Source organism: Monodon monoceros, unplaced genomic scaffold (assembly GCF_005190385.1).
Source record: "Monodon monoceros isolate NGI ecotype Baffin Bay Population unplaced genomic scaffold, NGI_Narwhal_1 Super_Scaffold_16, whole genome shotgun sequence".
NCBI lineage: Eukaryota > Metazoa > Chordata > Mammalia > Artiodactyla > Monodontidae > Monodon > Monodon monoceros.
The window spans coordinates 63,116,918-63,134,613 of record NW_021703772.1 but is presented as its reverse complement, the minus strand read 5'-3'; the positions used below and the strand labels follow the sequence as shown (position 1 = coordinate 63,134,613).

The 17,696-nt window shown below is 41.8% G+C and overlaps 1 protein-coding gene across 3 annotated transcripts in view; it reads left to right on the top strand.

The window, feature by feature from the left end:
- The first annotated feature begins 1,986 nt into the window (after positions 1-1,986).
- Positions 1,987-17,696, top strand: part of NOSTRIN (nitric oxide synthase trafficking) — a 68,105-nt gene continuing 52,395 nt past the window's right edge. The window contains exons 1-2 of one of the 3 annotated variants that reach the window (XM_029225771.1): positions 1,987-2,065; positions 10,971-11,056. In XM_029225771.1, coding sequence (XP_029081604.1) covers positions 2,039-2,065; positions 10,971-11,056 — 113 coding nt within the window. In that variant the 5' untranslated portion in view covers positions 1,987-2,038. Of the gene's footprint in view, positions 2,066-9,377; positions 9,389-10,970; positions 11,057-17,696 lie in introns of those variants that run through there. The other 2 variants (XM_029225770.1, XM_029225772.1) reach the window with 2 other exon arrangements.

Below are 17,696 nucleotides of genomic sequence, written 5' to 3'. Positions count from 1 at the left end.
AGGAAGGCTCGCCTCAGCTCACAGCCAGCCACCCGACCAGCAGACCCCAGAAGAGCTGCCCTGCCAAGATCAAGAGACATTTGTAGATGACCTGCTTTCGCAAGAGCAGGGCGAGGGAGACCCAAAGAATCACCCAACTAAACCACACACTTGCAAACTAAATAAAGTCATGTGAAGCCACTGGGTTTTCTGTTTATTACACAGCATTACTGTGACAAGAGGTGACTGATACAGCCCTCTTTCTAACCTCCAAAATCAAGGTTTTGTTGCAGATTCCAACACCCTTCTGAGAAGCTCAACAAATAGCCAAACTCTGATTCTCAGTATGAATTCAGCCAGGACCCCCTGCTGCCTGTACAACGGTCTGTGGGAGGAATACTCTAGTAAGATGGAGATACTTTAATTTCTCCACGAGGACTAAGGGAAAGCTAGTTAGCCTTCTGGGAGAGACACACATGAGGAGTATGGGTGTGAGCATGTCCTACCAACCTCCCAGAGGGCCACAGAGACCACGGTAAGCTTGGTGTCATGGCATTTCTTGTGGGGTTGGCAAGGGAGGCCAGTCTCCCCATTCTGAACTGAGTTGGGCCTGATCTGAGACCAAGCGCAGCAGGAATTGGGGGAAGACACGGAGCTGCCCCAGGCCCTGGATCCAAGGCACCAGCCAAGTCTATCTACCATCTCTGAAGGCAAGGAAGCCCTCCAGTGGGACATATCTGGAGTGACATATTACTAACCTCACTTTACAATCTGTCGATAGCTATGGCTCCACGTGGTAACCTACAGTGATAACGTTCCTTTGCAGAAGCTCAGGGGAGAACCTTGTTAAGTGTGTGAATGGTGATCCCTGACTAAGGACCCCTCCCTCAGATTACAGGGCAAGTCCTCCTCCCTCATTGTCTCTCCCTCTTCCTGTGTTATTTCCAGGGACTGTGAATGGAACTTGCACGTCAAGGGCAAATGGGTGGAGTCTGAGACCCCTGGGCAGCTCTGGAGTGTACCCCTGGGCAGCTCTGGAGTGTTCCCCTGGGCTGTGTGGATGGAGCTCCTTCTGGGCTGGGGACCTGTCTGCCGGTCAGAGCAAGGCTGCCCACAGACCAGCTCTCACAAGGCAACAGGCCATTGGCTGGAAATCTCAGGATTGACCCCTGGGCCACAGATGCAGAGAAAGCAATAAAAAATAAGTTGCTGATGGCTGATTTCCGGTTCTGTTTATCCTTCTGAGTGATTTTTAAACACGAGGTTGAACATAGAAAAATCCTCCTTGACTTGATAGCTTAGCTTCTTGGTCCTCTTGGGACGGTAGTGAGGGTTCTGTTGTGTTAGGCCCCTCGAGGTAGTTAATGTATGCCTGCTCCCTGATAGCCTTTTCTGGACATTTTCCACTATAGTCATGGTTATATAGGGGTGGTCTTAGTTGTTTGGTACCCTGGCCCTGGGGTGATTTGGGGCAGGGGGACTATTGGCTTGGTGTGTGAGAGGTAGATAAGGGAAGTGATTGGGGGTCTGAGCTCTGGAGGGTTGGATCGCATATCAAAGCCATGCTTATAAGCTAGTTGTCTACTATCTCTAGGAATTAGCTAACCCTGGAAGGAGCAGTCCCTCCTCCCCAACCCAAAAGACCCCAGTGTGTCACAGCAACTGAAAATACAGAAAATAAAAACAAGGTGAATATGGCAAGCTGAGAGAATCCCTCTACTCTCAGCCCTGAGTGACTGAGTTACCAGGAACGCTTTATAACCTCTGGGATTTCTTTCAAGGCCACGCAGTTCAGGACACAGTATTCTGACCCCCTAAGTATTTACAGGAGTCATTCTCACCATCTCACTCCAGCTCTCTTGACCCGGAGCCATTCTTTGCTTTTTCAGAAAACAAACGGGATTAAAGTCCAGGGCTGGGACTTCCTCCTTGGGGTATTTGACAAGGACTGACGTACTCTAGGCCCTTTGAATCCCGGAAGTCCAGGACACACCCAACCTTTGGTGCAGCATCCTGTATGCCGGAGCATAGCTAAAAGGACTGAAGCAAACATCTCACCATGAGGGACCCACTGACAGATTGTTCGGTGAGTAGCTCAGTGTGGTTTGCCTGTGTGTGAGAGGGCAGCTAAGGAGTAGATTTATGTATTAATGGATTTGAACTTAAGAAATTTGGGACACTCAGAAGCCAAACATGTTTAGATATTGGCACTGGTACAAAAGTCTGTGGTTTTTCTTTGGTTCAATTTAAAACAGAGCTCTTTCTAGCAAATGACAGGGCAGGTAATTGTCATCTTTTATTCTCACATTGTTGAAAAAACTTTGAGTGTATGTAGCATTATATTTGCATGCAGATGGTGGCTGTTTGGGAAACATTCTTCAAATATATGCCAGTGGTGCCAATACCGTGCGTACTGTAGACACACAAATGCGCAGAATATCTGCAGCTAGTTTGGGGCTCTGGGAATGAAGTCAGGATGCAAGGGTTTTGCGTATTTTCCCATATCATTTAGAGCCCAGAACTGCAAGGGCTGAGGGAGGAAGTACAGGCTCCGCACTCTGTCTGCCCTGCGGTGGTCCTCGGACACGTTTACCAGCGTGTTTGTTTCAATCCTGGGAGCGGTACCAAAAATAGAAGGTTGGTCAAGTTGTGAGGTCGTTAGCCGCAAGAGCAGAGATGTAATTTAGGAAATGAGGAGCAATTAAAATGGAGGGGGGAGGAAATAAAGTAATCAAAGATTGTCAGTGTGTTATCCCAAGAAATGGTGCCAAAAAACTAAAACTGGTGACATCAGAAGCAAGGGGTTGCATTCATCCTTCAAGTATTTTATTAAAAACAGACAAACAAAACAAAAACGTGGAGAAGCAGAAAAACAGGGGCTGCCGTAAAACCATAAAGAAAAAGATCAACAGAGAATTATTGGTTTCGTTTGTGTTTATTCAGTGGATGTGGAAAGCACAGGCTTAGCAAAGATGAAACTGTATCCACCATCCCACAGAATGAGTTCAGGAATCAGATGAGCTAAATGAGATAAAGTCATGGTGGCTAGTGATATTAATAATGACAGCGTAGTAGCAGGCTCTGCCTACTTTTAAAAACACAATAGTCTCAGAGGCAAAAAATATACAAATCAATTTTCACTGCAAAGTAAAGGAGCTGTTACAGTGGGGGATTCCTGGACTGAATGTCAATATTATGACATAGTCTGAGTGTGTTTCGTGTTTGGTAATTGCAATCATTGTTGCTTTTGTTGTGGTCATCCATTTACAATGCTTGGTGTCAGTTTATGTCTTGTCTTGTAAAAAAAAAAAAAAAGTCTGCCTGCCACAACTAAGACCTGGTGCAACCTAAATAAATAAATATTTTTAAAAATCGTAAAAAAAAACCCACACACAATAGTCACATGTGTCTACGGTAAAAAGAAATTCCAACAATATGGTTGTATACAGATTTTAAGGGCGAAACCTCCTCCATTTGATTTCCTCCACCCCAATCTTGTCTCTATTGGTAAGCTAACAGATAACTTTTCAAAAAGTCTTTTCTCGTTTATGTATTTGTTGTTTGTTTATTTTTCACTCCTTGCATTTGCTTCCTTACCAAAATGTTGACTCCTCTCCTTTCTCCTGATAGGTTAGCGATAATGTTTTTGTATAGGGTGGGTGAGTGGCACAGGGATGGGATAAGAGGAAGCAAAACCTTGGCACCAACGGTCACCAAAGAAGAAATCAAGACCAAGGGAAGAGCGAGATAGTGGAGAGGAAAACTGAAGCCAGGATAAGTTAAAACAAAAACAGAAACTAAAAACCAAAAGCCTAATATCCCTTTCTAAGGCTGACTTCAGACCTGGACCTAGGAGAAATATTTCCTTTGAGCAGCTCCCAAGACAACCCATCACCATATCTCTATGTCAGCTTAATGCTCCCTCCCTGACATGTGGAGTCCTTTTCCCTGTGCTGAACTATTGCCCCAAGAACTCCTGTCCTTGTCTCCAAACTTGAAAGTCATCTTTCTGGGTGCACTGCCACCAAACGTAGTCGAGAGGGGGAGGATATTCCTTCAGCCAGGGTTTCTGAATCCTCTGAATTCACAGAATCTTTATTTATTTGCAATTGTTTCATCTTCAGCAAGTGTTCAAGTTGATTTCCTGGTGCAGTCCTAGTTTGCGCTTGGGCGAAAAGGCTGTGTGAAGATGAGGCTGCAATTTGGCAACAGAATAAAACAAGGGAGTGGACTGCAAAAGAATGCTTCATGAAACAGGTAGTTTCAGGAAGAAACCAAAAAGAACGCAAAGCTTTAACTTTCTGCAAAATATTCCATTTCATGAGTCCCTAGGGTTACACGGAACACAACTAATTCATAAAGCCTTAGCTTAGCTACAGTTCTTAACTTGGTCTACCCCAGTGGATCCACATATGGAAACAGTGGTTTGTGTGACCTTCAATGGGAAAAGCATGACCTATTTATTTGTGTTAGTTTCTAACTGCAATTTAGAATTTCCTCCAATTTTGAATATAAGCAGCAAGCCCTAGTACAACTGCAGTGTCTGTGACTTTGTAACTAATAAAAATCACTTATATTTTTATATAACATTACATTTGTTTACAGATATCTAGAAATACTATTTACTCACACTCAGTGTGACTTAGAAATTTGGGTAAATCTTAAGACTCATTATTTAGTATGTTAATTAAAAAGCATATAAAATATGATTTAAAATTATATTTTATAAAACACATATCAATGTAATTAGTTTCCTTTATAATCCTGTTATTTTGTTTTATGCATTTGAAAATATTTTTCTGAGTAAAATAGGTCTCACCAGACTCCAGAAAAAATTTAAAAACCTCTTCTTTTATGTCATGCTCCAATGAGTAAGATACGCTGATAGCTGGGCCATTCTACCTCAAAGAGCTGGGTTAGTGTCTATGCACAAATTATCAGTCACCAGGGTAGCATACAGATTGCTTGAATGCTGTGTAGGACTTTCAACTAATCTCGAGAAAGTCAGAACTTATTTGAAGGAGATTTTTTTAAAGTTCTCTTTTTGAAAAAGAGAAGAATTGGCTCTGGGCCTTGATGCCTTAATGCCTGTGAGCTTAGCTTCTAATCCTCAAAATACGCCAAAGGAAATCATTTACAAATCCATGTGCAAGGAAACAGGATCAGATCATCTCCAAATGAAATAATCTAATCATTAAAAAAAAAAAATAGCACCTTCCTAAGAAACAACGCCATAGAAATCAAGGGCAAATAATTAACTATAAGCAAGATTTTCCTTTTACTCACTCCTTCAGTATCCAGGTAGGGAGCTGTCAAAGCAGGCTTCCCTGGGTCCACATAGTCACCCTCTTCTCTTAACTTCATCAGCTGTTGAAACAGTACTGTGGGGCTGCTTCTTCAGCCTGGTTCAGACGCCAACCCGAGCATCCCATTTCAGTGGCTCAGCCTGGGTCAGAAGATATTAACTGGCACTAATATAAAAGATGCTGGGGCAATGGTCCATGGCTCCTGAGGGGTTCTGGGACACTGCAGAGATAAGGAGGCAGCTTGGGTCTGGCTTGGATGTCGGCCCACAGCATCCCCAGTGTGCATCTGTGAGATGTGTGATGTGCCATTTCACATTTTGTGGGCCTCTGTTTCCTCATCTGTAAAGTAAGAGGGGGAGAGGATGAAGTAGACTATGTTCTTTAATGTATCTCACAATCTATGACAGCCTGCCATGGAGATTCTAAATATTACCTAGGTGCCTAATAAATACAATTTCTTAGTTTACAAAAGCAGTACTTAGAAATAGTACACCACATGAAATCAGTAGCACAGTGCCTGACATGTGAAAGGCATCCAACAAAAGCTTATTTGATTAACTTTAAGTAGAATATCATGGTTTGTTTAACACTATGAGGGTCATCATTACTCCCTGCCCACCAAAAAAAAAAAAAGCAAACTTTTCATACTTGCACCTAGAATGAAAATGGATTTTTCTAGAGTAATTGAATTTAACCTTCTTAATCATTCAGATCATGGAAAGTCAGAAAGAGCAGCTAGGCCAAGGTTGATAAAGTGAATTTTTTGTTGTTCACAAGACCTCTGTCTAATCATTTCATGTGCCAATTGCCTAGGTTACTAAGTTTTTTCGTAACGATAATATTTATCTGACAGAATTTGCTTATAAGTGCTGGGCAGAAGCATTTTCTTAATGGCAGAATGGGACATCTCTGTGTACATTAGTTATCTACCTGAAGGGATTTTTAGATTCTCAGAAAGATCCCACATATTTCTCCACCAGCCTGCAATCCCTTTATCAGGGAACAAAAAAACATGTCGGTTTTTCCTAGTACTTAATGACGTTATGGAAAAGCAGCATGTTAATATAAATTCAAATGGAGATGTAAGATCAACAGTAGGTTCTTTCCTGGAATGAATATTTGGTAGGGGGTGGGGTATTCAAAAGCTCAATAGGTGGGGAAAAAAACAGGAAAAATTCATCTTCCACGACTCTGAGTAGAGCAAAGCCTTCTGTGCTGGTTGATGACATTGGCGAGCCATCTGCCCTGCTCATAATACTATATACTTATTTCTAATAGATTCTCTAGTTGATTTGCTCACTTAACATTTCTAATCACAGTTCTGTCTCTAACTAATGAGGTTATCTTTTGCTGTTACGGCCTTAACTATAAAATAAGAGGATTGGACTTTAGTGGTTTCCAAACTGCTCCATGGAATCCCTTCAGAGCCCCTGTGCTGGGTGAGAGTGGGGTGGGGAAGAAAGATGGGAGAGGAGAAGGAGAGCCAAAGCCAAGGTCAAGAGACTTCATCCCCTCAAAGCAGATAAGTTCTAAGATTTTCTGATTACACACACACACACACACACACACACACACACACACACGCACTGGATGAGATGGTCTCTGGGGTCTGCTTTGATGTTTATGCAAGTCTGCTTTTGCAAGACAGATTTTGTCTTCAAGTCTGAGTAGATGGCACAAGATGAAAGGTACAGAATCATTGCATCAAAAAAGGGGTTATGCTGAAATAATGGAACTATTCTTAGTCACTCTTTTATTTACTGATATCACCTTTACCTCAGTCTGGATCAGGGTTTGTCATGGAGTGTCCAGTACATTATATGTAGAGTCAACGATAAAGATTCTCCCCATTGCTGTAATAAGCAGAACATCCCACTCTTATCTGATCATTGAGTTAACAACAACATAATGTATCGAAGAACTTCCTGACTTGTGTGTACCTGGGCACACAAGTGCCCAGGGGTCTGGGGGATGAGTTACAGGGGGCGTGTAGCTGGGGGGCTGAGCTCATGGGCCAGTTGCCTCTACCTTGAACAGCTTTGTCCATTTACCACATTGTTTCAGTACAAATATCATTTTCTATGTATATCATGATGTGAAAAAATTAGGAAGTTAGGAAGTACTAGCCTATTAAATGACAGGAAAATCCTTCCAAAATCCAAAACTGGGAGCCCCAGGGGCAACTGATGCCATAAGATGTGCTTCTTGCTTAAAAAAGATTCTTGCTTAAAAAAGTTGAATCTGAATGCCTTAGGGAAAGACAGGTGGTCTCCATACTGCCACAGCTCAGCCACTCTCCTCTAAAAGCAACCGAGTTTTGAATCATTGGTTTATAAACTTTCCAGGCTTTCTGGCTTCCTAGAACTAGTCCTGTGGAGATAGTATTTTAAAAATGTGTCTTGGAGAGTTTTGATGGCTTGATAAGTTCGGGAAATGCAGTAGCCCCTGCAGCCCCAGGACAGGGAAAAATTCTCAACTGGCTCTGCTCATTTCCACTTTGTTTAGGAGCAAGTTTTCCCCTACCTTCCTCATCCTCATACATGGTATCTGAGGCACCCTATTCTTTCCCCAGGACTATTGGATGCAAATCGCCTCTTCTGGTGATGGTGGGCTGATGGGGGTCCGTGTCCTAAGACAGCTCATCTCGGAGTCCCTTCCCTCCCCTCCTAGTTTTCCTGATGGGAGTTTCTTCTCTCTGCTGCTCGGAAGGCATCCTTCCATCCAACTCTCTGCTTTGTCTTCTCCCAGCCCCAGCCTTACAGTGTTTGAGAACAGAAAAATTCACTTTGCAAGCATGCATCCAAATCTTTCTCTCCTGCACATGGCCCCCTGATGTTTTTGTTGGGTCTTTGTTTCTGTTTTGGTGTAAGCTGGAGAAAGAAACAGGTAAGACACTATTTTAAAAGATAGCTTAATAGTGTGTAATACTGTGAGATATTTCTAAGTAAATAAGAATGCTACAGGACCTATAAAGAAAACCATAAAATTTTATTGAACATGAAATAAGATTTGAACAAATGAAAAGACTTACTATGCCCGTGAGTGGGAAGTCTAAATACCATAAAAAAGTTAATTTCCTCAAATTGAGATATATAGATGTAATGCGATTCCACTTAGGATCTCAACAGGGATTTTTAAAATTGTAATTAGATAAATGTTGATACGGAAGAACAAATGTGCAAAAATAGTCAAAGAAATTATTAAAAGGAAAAATTGTTATTTAAAAAAAGCAGGAGAAAAGTGTCAATATATCTGTAACTTAGTGAGAATATAATGTGTATCATAATTATTGTTTGTATCATTCTTATTTATAAAACATAAAAATGTTTCATAATATAAAATAAAAAGTTAAAAGACTGTGTATGAGTTAGAACTATGTTTACCTGCATATTTAGAAAACCCAAAATAAAAGTGGCTTTTAAAAAAGCCTACTGTTATGTTTCTCTCATACATAAAATAAGTCCAAAAGTAGAGAGTTGGGGGCTTCTGTGGTGGCCCCCAGGGCATCAGGGACCCAGGCTCTTTCTCGCTTTCTGATCTAAGATCTTAGCATGTGGCATCCATCCTCAAAATCACCTTACGGCATCAGCTGTCATTTTAAGTCCAGGTTTCAGGAAAAAGGAGGAAGGAATTTTCACTAAAACCCAACACAAAACTTTCACCCATACCTCTTTGGGAAGCATTTAGTCACATGGCTATTACAGCTAAGGGTGAGAGGGGCTGAGAAATGACTTTATTCCAAGGGCATGTGCCTGCTCAACATGTCTCTGTTTTCTTCTCATGATACCTACGTATGTTTTATTGGATGTTATTTGGTGTTATGGGAAGAAAATGAAAGCCTTAAGGGACAAGTTATTGAAAGTGTTTAGGTAACAAAGGAATAAACAAAAAAGCTAAACAATTTAAAAATGCTTACCAAACTCTTCCATTGTACTTGTAAGGGGAGGAAGGAGGCCTGAAAGTATCACATCATTCATAGATGACAACTTATGTTTGTGGAAATAAAAATGAGAAAGCTTGGTTGCCCAATAGTGATTTTACTCTCATGGCTTAGAGGAGAATCATTTCTTCATGACGGAGGCTACACTTGGATTGCACTACAGGTATGTTTTGCTTGCTTGGCAAAGAGTTGAAAATTTTGTGAACTGTTTGCTGCAAGATTTTAAAAGTTATGTTTCAGATACCAATCCTCATTTCAGCTTTTTTGCACAAAAAAAGCTGGTCCATGATCCAGAGTTGTTGTGGCAGCTGTCTCTCCAGTTCACTGTCCCCACCCTGCGCCTCCCTCATCCAGGTGCCTATAGGCACCGAATTTTTGCAAACCTTGCTTTAGGAGTTAACAATGTCCTTCTAAAGAGCTTTGCCCTCTCACAGTTGTTTTTGTGTCCCAGGCAGTTTCAATGAAGCTGTTTGCTCCTATTGTGTGTCTACCAAATCCTGTCATGGCTTTCTGTGTTAAATTCAGGGGAAAGTTAAACTACTGTATAAAGAGAAAAAGATTTGGTATCTATAGGATTATGTTTCTACATCCTAGGGTATTGGTTGGTTCCACCCCTGAAGGTAGGGACCTGGCTTAGGTCATTTCTTTAGGTCTTTCTACCTCTGTGCCCTACGTCCTCTTTACTACACTGCTAGCTGCTTACTCCAGGTGCTATAGCTGAAAGGTTGCCTCAGCTCTGAGGATTCATATAATGGCAACATGCCTGCCCCATAGTAGGTGCTCAGGAAGTGTGAGTTTCCTTCCCTTTCCCCTTCTCAACAAGTGACCAGCAGCATGCCCGAGACCTTTGAGGGCTGGAAGAGGCTGGCTCATTGTATGAACAAAGAGCCACCACACGGCACTCAGTCTACACAGAAGTTGTGTCCTCTTGTGTACAATCTTATTTTGAAAAATGTGATGGGCTATCGCATCTCCCAGATGGAAAGGTTGAGACAGTGTGTTTGAGACTTGATCACCTCACTCTATCCACTCTGTGTCAGGGAAGCAGCAGAATCAATTTTCACTTGCCCTCTCCACCTGGGCACTTAAAATCTATTGTCATCAATGTCTAGCCTTACCAATACAATTTTCAGAATAACATTGTGGAGTTCGAAGTCACATGACAAAATCTTTTGACTGATTTTTGTGTCTACAGGCTAAATTCATATATAGATACATTTATAAGGTTTGGTTCAACCAAAATGTTCAACTCATTATTATAACATTCTTATTACTAGAGTTAAATGAGACATAGAGGGGCCTAGGAGAAATTTTATTACCAAATTATTCACTTACATTTTCTATCTCAGCCAAGAAGTACTCACTTTAATGGTTCAGGGTTTGTCATGAGGTCCAGGGATAGTGTTTTGGAATTTGCGGGGAATATGCAGTGTATTTCAGAATGTACTTTTAGCCTTCCTGGGAATAATAGGGGTGACAGGAATCCAAATGCACCCCACTGTTGAACTGTTTGCATTTGGCCTAGGAAGAGACAGGTAGACCAGCTTTATTTTTGAAAAGTTCTCCAGGATCTTTCACATCCACGCAGAGGAGACGTCATCTTTATTTTAAGAACTCACCAAAAAGGTGTGCATTCTGTAGCTGCATGATCATTTACAATGACAGTCATCATTACAGTACCGTTCTGAATTTATAGGAGTTCAGTCTTTGGAAATGCTCATAAACCTTCTGTGCATCTTTTTCAGTATAATAAAGTATACAAGAACCTAAAGGAGTTTTCTCAAAATGGAGAAGATTTCTGCAAGCAGATCACATCCATTCTTCAGCAAAGGTACAAAATGCATGTTTGCACGAAGCAGTTCTTCCTCTTTAGTTGCAGCAAGCGATATAAGTGGAGGAGTGATTACAGCTGCCCTACTTTCCAGAACACAGCGTTATATTTTGGTACTTGAGAAATTGCTTTGAAGAGTGATTCTCTGTTATTGCACATTTATCACTGGGGCACCATAAAAGTCAGGAAACAACAGGACGTAATTCTGCTTGGGAAGGCTCAGCCAGGTCCCTTCTGATCACTGCCCTCTCCTGGGGCCCACCATTGTACCGATGTGTACTACCATTAGTGCACTCCTCACACAGATGGCAATTATTCGTTTACATTTCTGTCTCCCTAGCGAGGGTAGTGGCTGTGTCTTACTCATCTTTGTACGCTGAGCTCTTAGAGTCTGGCCTTTTGACTTCTTCGGTGAGTGTCTGTTGAATGAATGCGTGGATGAATGAAAAGTCACCTTTTTCAGTATCATCTTCTCTCTCTTTTTTTGTTATTTGCTTTTTTTTTAACATCATTATTGAAGTATAATTGCTTTACAATGGTGTGTTAGTTTCTGCCTTATAACAAAGCGAATCAGCTATAGATATACATATATCCCCAACACTATCATCTCCTAATACTAGATACGATCACGTGTAAAGCTGTTCACTGTGGTGAAATGAACACACTGAACTCAGTTAAGAAAGTTACAAAAATTCCTGCTTAAGATTAGAGTCCACAAGGACTGAATGGGGCCATCAAGGGTGCTTAGGCCATTTCCCTATGTCCAGACAGCTCTGTAATAAACAACTCCAAAGAGACCTTCAAAAAAGATTGTTTATTCTTTCAAGGGAACCCATTTCAAATTTAAAATATTGTGTGTGTACCATAAGAACAAAGATGCCTGAGTTGATTGAATCCTGTATTAGTAGGTCAAGAGCAAGGGAGAACATTAGCTTTATCAGGACTGATGAATGAGGCCAAGGAAAGATACAGGAGAGTTCAAATGTGCTTTTTTTTAAAAAAAAATTATATTTATTTATCGAATGCTTGTAAAGAATTTGGATTACCTTTTGTTTTAATATTTATTTATTTATTTATCTGTGCCGGGGCTTAGTTTCAGGCATGCGGGATCTTCATTGCCGGGTGTGGGATCTTCGTTGCGACGTGCAGGATCTTTAGTTGTGGCATGTGAGATCTAGTTTCCTGACCAGGGATTGAACCCGGGCCCCCTGCATTGGGAGCGTGGAGTCTTAACTGCTAGACCACCAGGGAAGTCCCCAAATGTGATTTTTTTTTCGCGGTACACGGGCCTTCCACTGCTGTGGCCAATTGTGGCCTGCGTACCGAAAAAAAAAATGCATTCAGTAAATCCTTGTAGATTGAATGAATAAATAAATGAAAGATAGTTAAGGGTTTATTTTCTTATTATTACATCTACATTATTAGAACAGGGTCTTTACTATTGTTGTATATTAACAATTCCAGACACCTTGCTTAAGAATCCATTGGAATGTGGTTCTTCTAACACTTCTGTATTAGCTTGTGGCTACAAGGGACTGCATCCCAATTAAGCTTCGAGGCCAGATAATGGTTTATTTCCCATCTCAGCTGCCTTCTTGCATTTGTTCTAATTGGTGTTGATAGAAAAGTGTTGGTATTGAAACACCATTTTGCCTGGAATTTCTGTAATTCATGGTATTGCTTAGCTTCTTTTATCCAATTAGTTTCTCCAGTTTCCTTTTTTATAGTAGTAACTCAGATTTAGCCAGAAACACACAGCAGCTCCTAAGATGCCTAATGCCAAAGTCATCAGGTTCATTTCAACACAATCACAGATCAGATTCAAAAAGACAAAGGCACATTTCCAGAAATGATTTAAGTGTTTGGTTCCCTGCACCCTCACAGCTAAGGTTTAAACAGACTTTGATGGGGAAAGTCAATTTTTTCTCTCTAAGGAAACTTAAGGTCAGGTTTTCAAATGGCAAGTACCACAACTCCGGACATAAATTTTTTTTTAATTAAAAAATAGAAGAAAAGAAAAGAAAAAAACAAAGAAGGAAATGTAGTTGGTCATTATTCCATCTACAATTCATTGCAGATGCTGTCAACGAAAGATAAATGATTAAAATGAAATCTTTGATAAATTCTTACCTTTTCTAGTCTACCCATAGCCTGAGTGATCTTAATTCCCATAACTTCAGCTCTTTTTTTGCATACTGATGACTCCCATATATACATTACTAGGCAGTATGTCTTATCCATACTTCAAACCATATATCCAACAGTCTATTGGACATTTCCAGCTGGACGTTCCATGAAACCACAAAGACAGCCTATCCAAAACAGAGTTGATCGGCTTTTCCCGAAAGCTGGTACTCCTTCTGGATTTTTAACCATGATTACTGGTAGCTCTGCCCACCCAATCAAGCCCAGTACCTCAGAGCCACCCATGACCCCTTCTGTCTCAACTCATGACCAAGTCTGTATATTTCTCTCTTCCAAACACCTCTTATTCCTATAGCTTTCTTTTCATTTCATGGCCTCTGCCATTGTTCTGACAGAACTCTCAACCCGTCCTCCTGCCTGGGGTACTACCTTGCAGCTGTGCAGTTTGTACACTGCACAAAATCACCTGGCTGATGGGCAGAGTGAAGGCAGACATCTAATCCACTCTCAACCCTCGAGTCTGGTACATGGGCTCAGAGCTGTGTCCCTTCAGAGGATCTCCTTTTTCTAGTCCAAGCAAGTTGCCTCAACTAGGGAGCACCTAATACATCTTCTACTCTGTGGCCAGGACCCTGTTTAAGACACTTCAAAGACTCCCATGACCTTTAGTATAAAATTCAGCCTTTGTAGTATTTCATAAAAGGAACTTTGAGATCTGGGCCCTGCCTTCCTATCCAGCTTGTCTCTCTCCATCTCTGCATGACCCCACATCTCTCCATCTTACCTACAGTCACTGCTTACAGAACCACTTGCAATCACCCCCCATGGCTCCCTGCCATCCCTCCCACCCGCCTCCATGGGTCCCGGCATTTGTACCTGCTGTATCCACTGCCCGGTAGACACTTCTTCACCTGCATTGCCAGCCTCCACTCAATGCATTCTTCAAGATTCAGTCATCCCACCCTGGTGGGCCTTCAAGTCAAGATTCCAGTCCCCAGTGTCAAAAGAGTGCTCCTCAGAGATGTACAGAACCAGTGCTTACCTCTGCTATCGCTCTACTGCCTACACTGTTACTTTCTGTTGACTTGTCTGTCTCCTCCACTCCTTGAGGGTCTTTGTATCCCACGTGACTAGCACAGAGCAGGCATTCAATAGATGTTCACTGAGGGAATGAATGCATTCGTGTATGAGTGACTCTGTGCCTCAGGCACTCATAACTTTTAAGAAGTTTAAGTTAGGCTCTTTACAAGGAGCAATAAATGAGTGTGTCAAAGAAATTTACTTACATCGTGTATAGAATGTTATTTTGAACAAAAGCTAGAAAAGAATAATAAAATCACAGAAGAGGCCATTTATCCAGCACCATCTATAGATCAAGCACTGCGTTAGATGTGTCTGATCCTTGGTCTCTTTTACTTAAATTCTCAGAACCCAATGCAGTATGCGAATACTCTCATCCACCCCTGATTTACAGATGGGGTATGGAGAAGGTGATACATTTTGACTTCTACCCAGCTCTACCCAGGCTTGTTGTAAGGGAATCTTTCGAGTGGGCAGGCACTTTGGGGCACTGCTATGGGAGTCCCAGCACACTCGGGGTCCTGGCCCATCTCCTTTCACAGAGGGTTTTCTATGGGAAGGGATACCAGCGGTCATCAAGCTCAGTGACTTTCAAACCTGGTAGCACAGGGGTCTGTGGGGAGCTCTCAAGGGCCACTTCAGGGGGTAGGAGGAAATTAAATGGGCAGGGCTCAGAGCCCTTGTCACTCCTGTTCCCACTTATTCAGAACATAATATCTATATGATATGGTGGGATGCTGTATAAAATTTTGTTTTCCAGCTAAAAAGTTTAAAAACCCGCTCTTCTTGTCCATTTTACCTGCCTTCCCCCATGACAACACTCCTTCCCACCCCACATAAACTCACTCAGTTCAGGAATTAACAGACACAGAGGATCTGAAATGCTACACCTACCTTAGCTGTGCCTTCCCTGGGCCGGCAGTGAGCAGTGACTCAGTGGAACTCCCAGACTGGCCCAAGACAGGGCGACCTCCAGGTCTCATCCTCCCATTTCTCCTTTTTTATACTGCCGTCAGGAGCCAGAATTAAGGCAATGAGTAATGACGAAGTGGGCGTTGTGGGCTAGCCAGAGAACCTAACCACTCAAGAAACAGAGCTGCTGTGTAAAAATGTCTTTCAGATTGTTAATAACTAACTTTTAAACACAAGCCTATTTGTATGAGCTTGTGACTCTTTCAAAAGGCAAACTGATAAAGCTTGGGTGGAAAATGTCAGCATACCAGGCCCCAAGAAGCTGTTGCTGATAGAAAGTAGAAGGTCAGAGACGGGGGTGTGAAACTGCAAAGATTTTCAGATTACTAAAATTTCTTCTTAATTCGTAGTAAAGGGAGGGCTCAGTCACCTGCTGTTTTCAAGCTTAAGAGAGCCTTAGTTCAATTTTAATTAATTCCTCATAGACACAGGGGCCAGCTACAGTGTTCGTTTTCTATCACTTTTTATCATTTTAATTTTCTTAGAGCACGGTACTCTAAAATTTATTACCTGGTCACTTATAGTCTTACAGTTTAATTTGTGGTCTGTCTAAAATATTGAATCTGATATTTTCTATCTCTCCTTTCTTTCAAAAATATAAATATAATTATTTATTTTCAAACCTAAGACAAATGTTAGTCTTTGACTTATTGGTCGGTCTTCATTATTACTAATGAAAATTTATTGACCTGCCTCCACATGCTGGGAGGAAATTAGAATATAAATGGATTAAAAGTCAGTGCATGCCATTTCCCTGGTTAGGGATCTTTAAGACTCACCGGAATATTCTGAGATTGAGTTACCCATCCAAAGAAATATATATCATCAATTTCACATGTGCCAAGACAATTGCTTGGAGAATCTCAACTCCTATTAGATGTAGTAGCTGTAGGGCTAGAACATTAAGCTCAATGTTCTTATAAACTCTTTTCTGATTATTTTAATGAGGGGAAAAAAATTCCACGTCTCAGTTTGAGATTAGCTCTGCCTTTCTTCACTTCTTTTGCATGTGGGGCTTTTTAGGCCAGAAACCATGATAAAACAGCTCCCTTAGAAGAAACCAGTGTGCTTGGAGGTGCAAATTGCCACCTCTGCCTTGGGAAAAGGTGTCCCTTTTGAGCTCTGTCCTTTCACTTCTGTTTAGCAGGAATTCTGAAAGGCTATATATTCTGCTTCATTAGACCCTAAGCACGGATGAGCCACATGGCAGTGTTTGTTCCAACTTACAAAAGTGACAGCTCTCTCCACGCTTGCCAGTTGGAACATGGCTTCTTAGAGCGATTTCCTCTGGGGAGGAATTTACCCATTAACCTGTGCTAAGATAAAGGCCATTCAGGGTTAGAGGCCAGAGAGTTTTTCAGTTGTAGGCAAACTCACCAGAAAAGAAGCCTAGTGACGGGTTCCACTCCTCATGTATCCAAACTCATCCTCCCGACTTCATCATTTCATTTCTTTCTGATGTGTGGGGTAATCTGCTGAGGATTCTGAAATGGCTATTAGGGTTGAAAATGCAAGAGAAAATGATTGCAGCCTGTTTTGCTTGGTTGATTCTAAAGCTGGTTTTAAATATGAAATATATAATATATAATATTTGTATATTAGGGTCACCGATATAGTATTGAAGGCGGAGTTGAAGGGTACAATCATGCTGCTCAGAGAGGCCGTGTCTGGTCTCAGAGGGCTACCTTGGTGACGTTTGATGTCAGAGCCCCCTCTTCCCCACTTTTTTAGACCCTCAACACGTCCAGGAACTGCAAAGATGCTCTTGGAAGAGGCCCCGGGAAGCTCGTTCTGTCTACACAGAGGCTGCTGTGGATCCCGTTTCTAGCTGCTAAGCCGCCAGAGTTGTGGTGATTCAGAACACCGCAATTAAAGGCAAAGGGAGAGGCGGTGTCAATTTTAAAAAGCGCTTGCCTTTGACTCCCCCGCAATTCTCCTTCTTCAGCTGCTTCCCCACAGTTTCAGAGGCAGGAGAGTGGAGTGCTGGACAGGCAGGTTCTTGAGCCAGACAAGGGTTTGAATCCCAGAGGTCACTTCTCCATGAATGACCTCGGGCAAGTTACTGACTAAACTCTGTGCCTTGGTGTTCCCCTCCATGAAATGGGTAGAGTAAGTGTGCCTTCCTGTTGGGAGGTATTGCAGGTTAAATGACGAAATGTACTTAAAACACTCAGAATGGTGCCTGGCACATTGTATACAATAAATGTTGGATGTCACTAGTTTGTGTGTAGACAGAACACACAAGGTCAAGCATCAGCAACATGTCACAAAGGTGATGGGAGCACATTTGTTGGGAGAGAGAGCACAGTTTGGACACGAACTTCATGGGCAGGATTACAAGAATTTTTAAGCTGTATACCAACCTGTAAAACTACACATCCTCTTACTGCTCTGAAGCAAGAAATGCTGTGTGGTAATTGCCTCTCTCTCTCTTTTTTTTTTT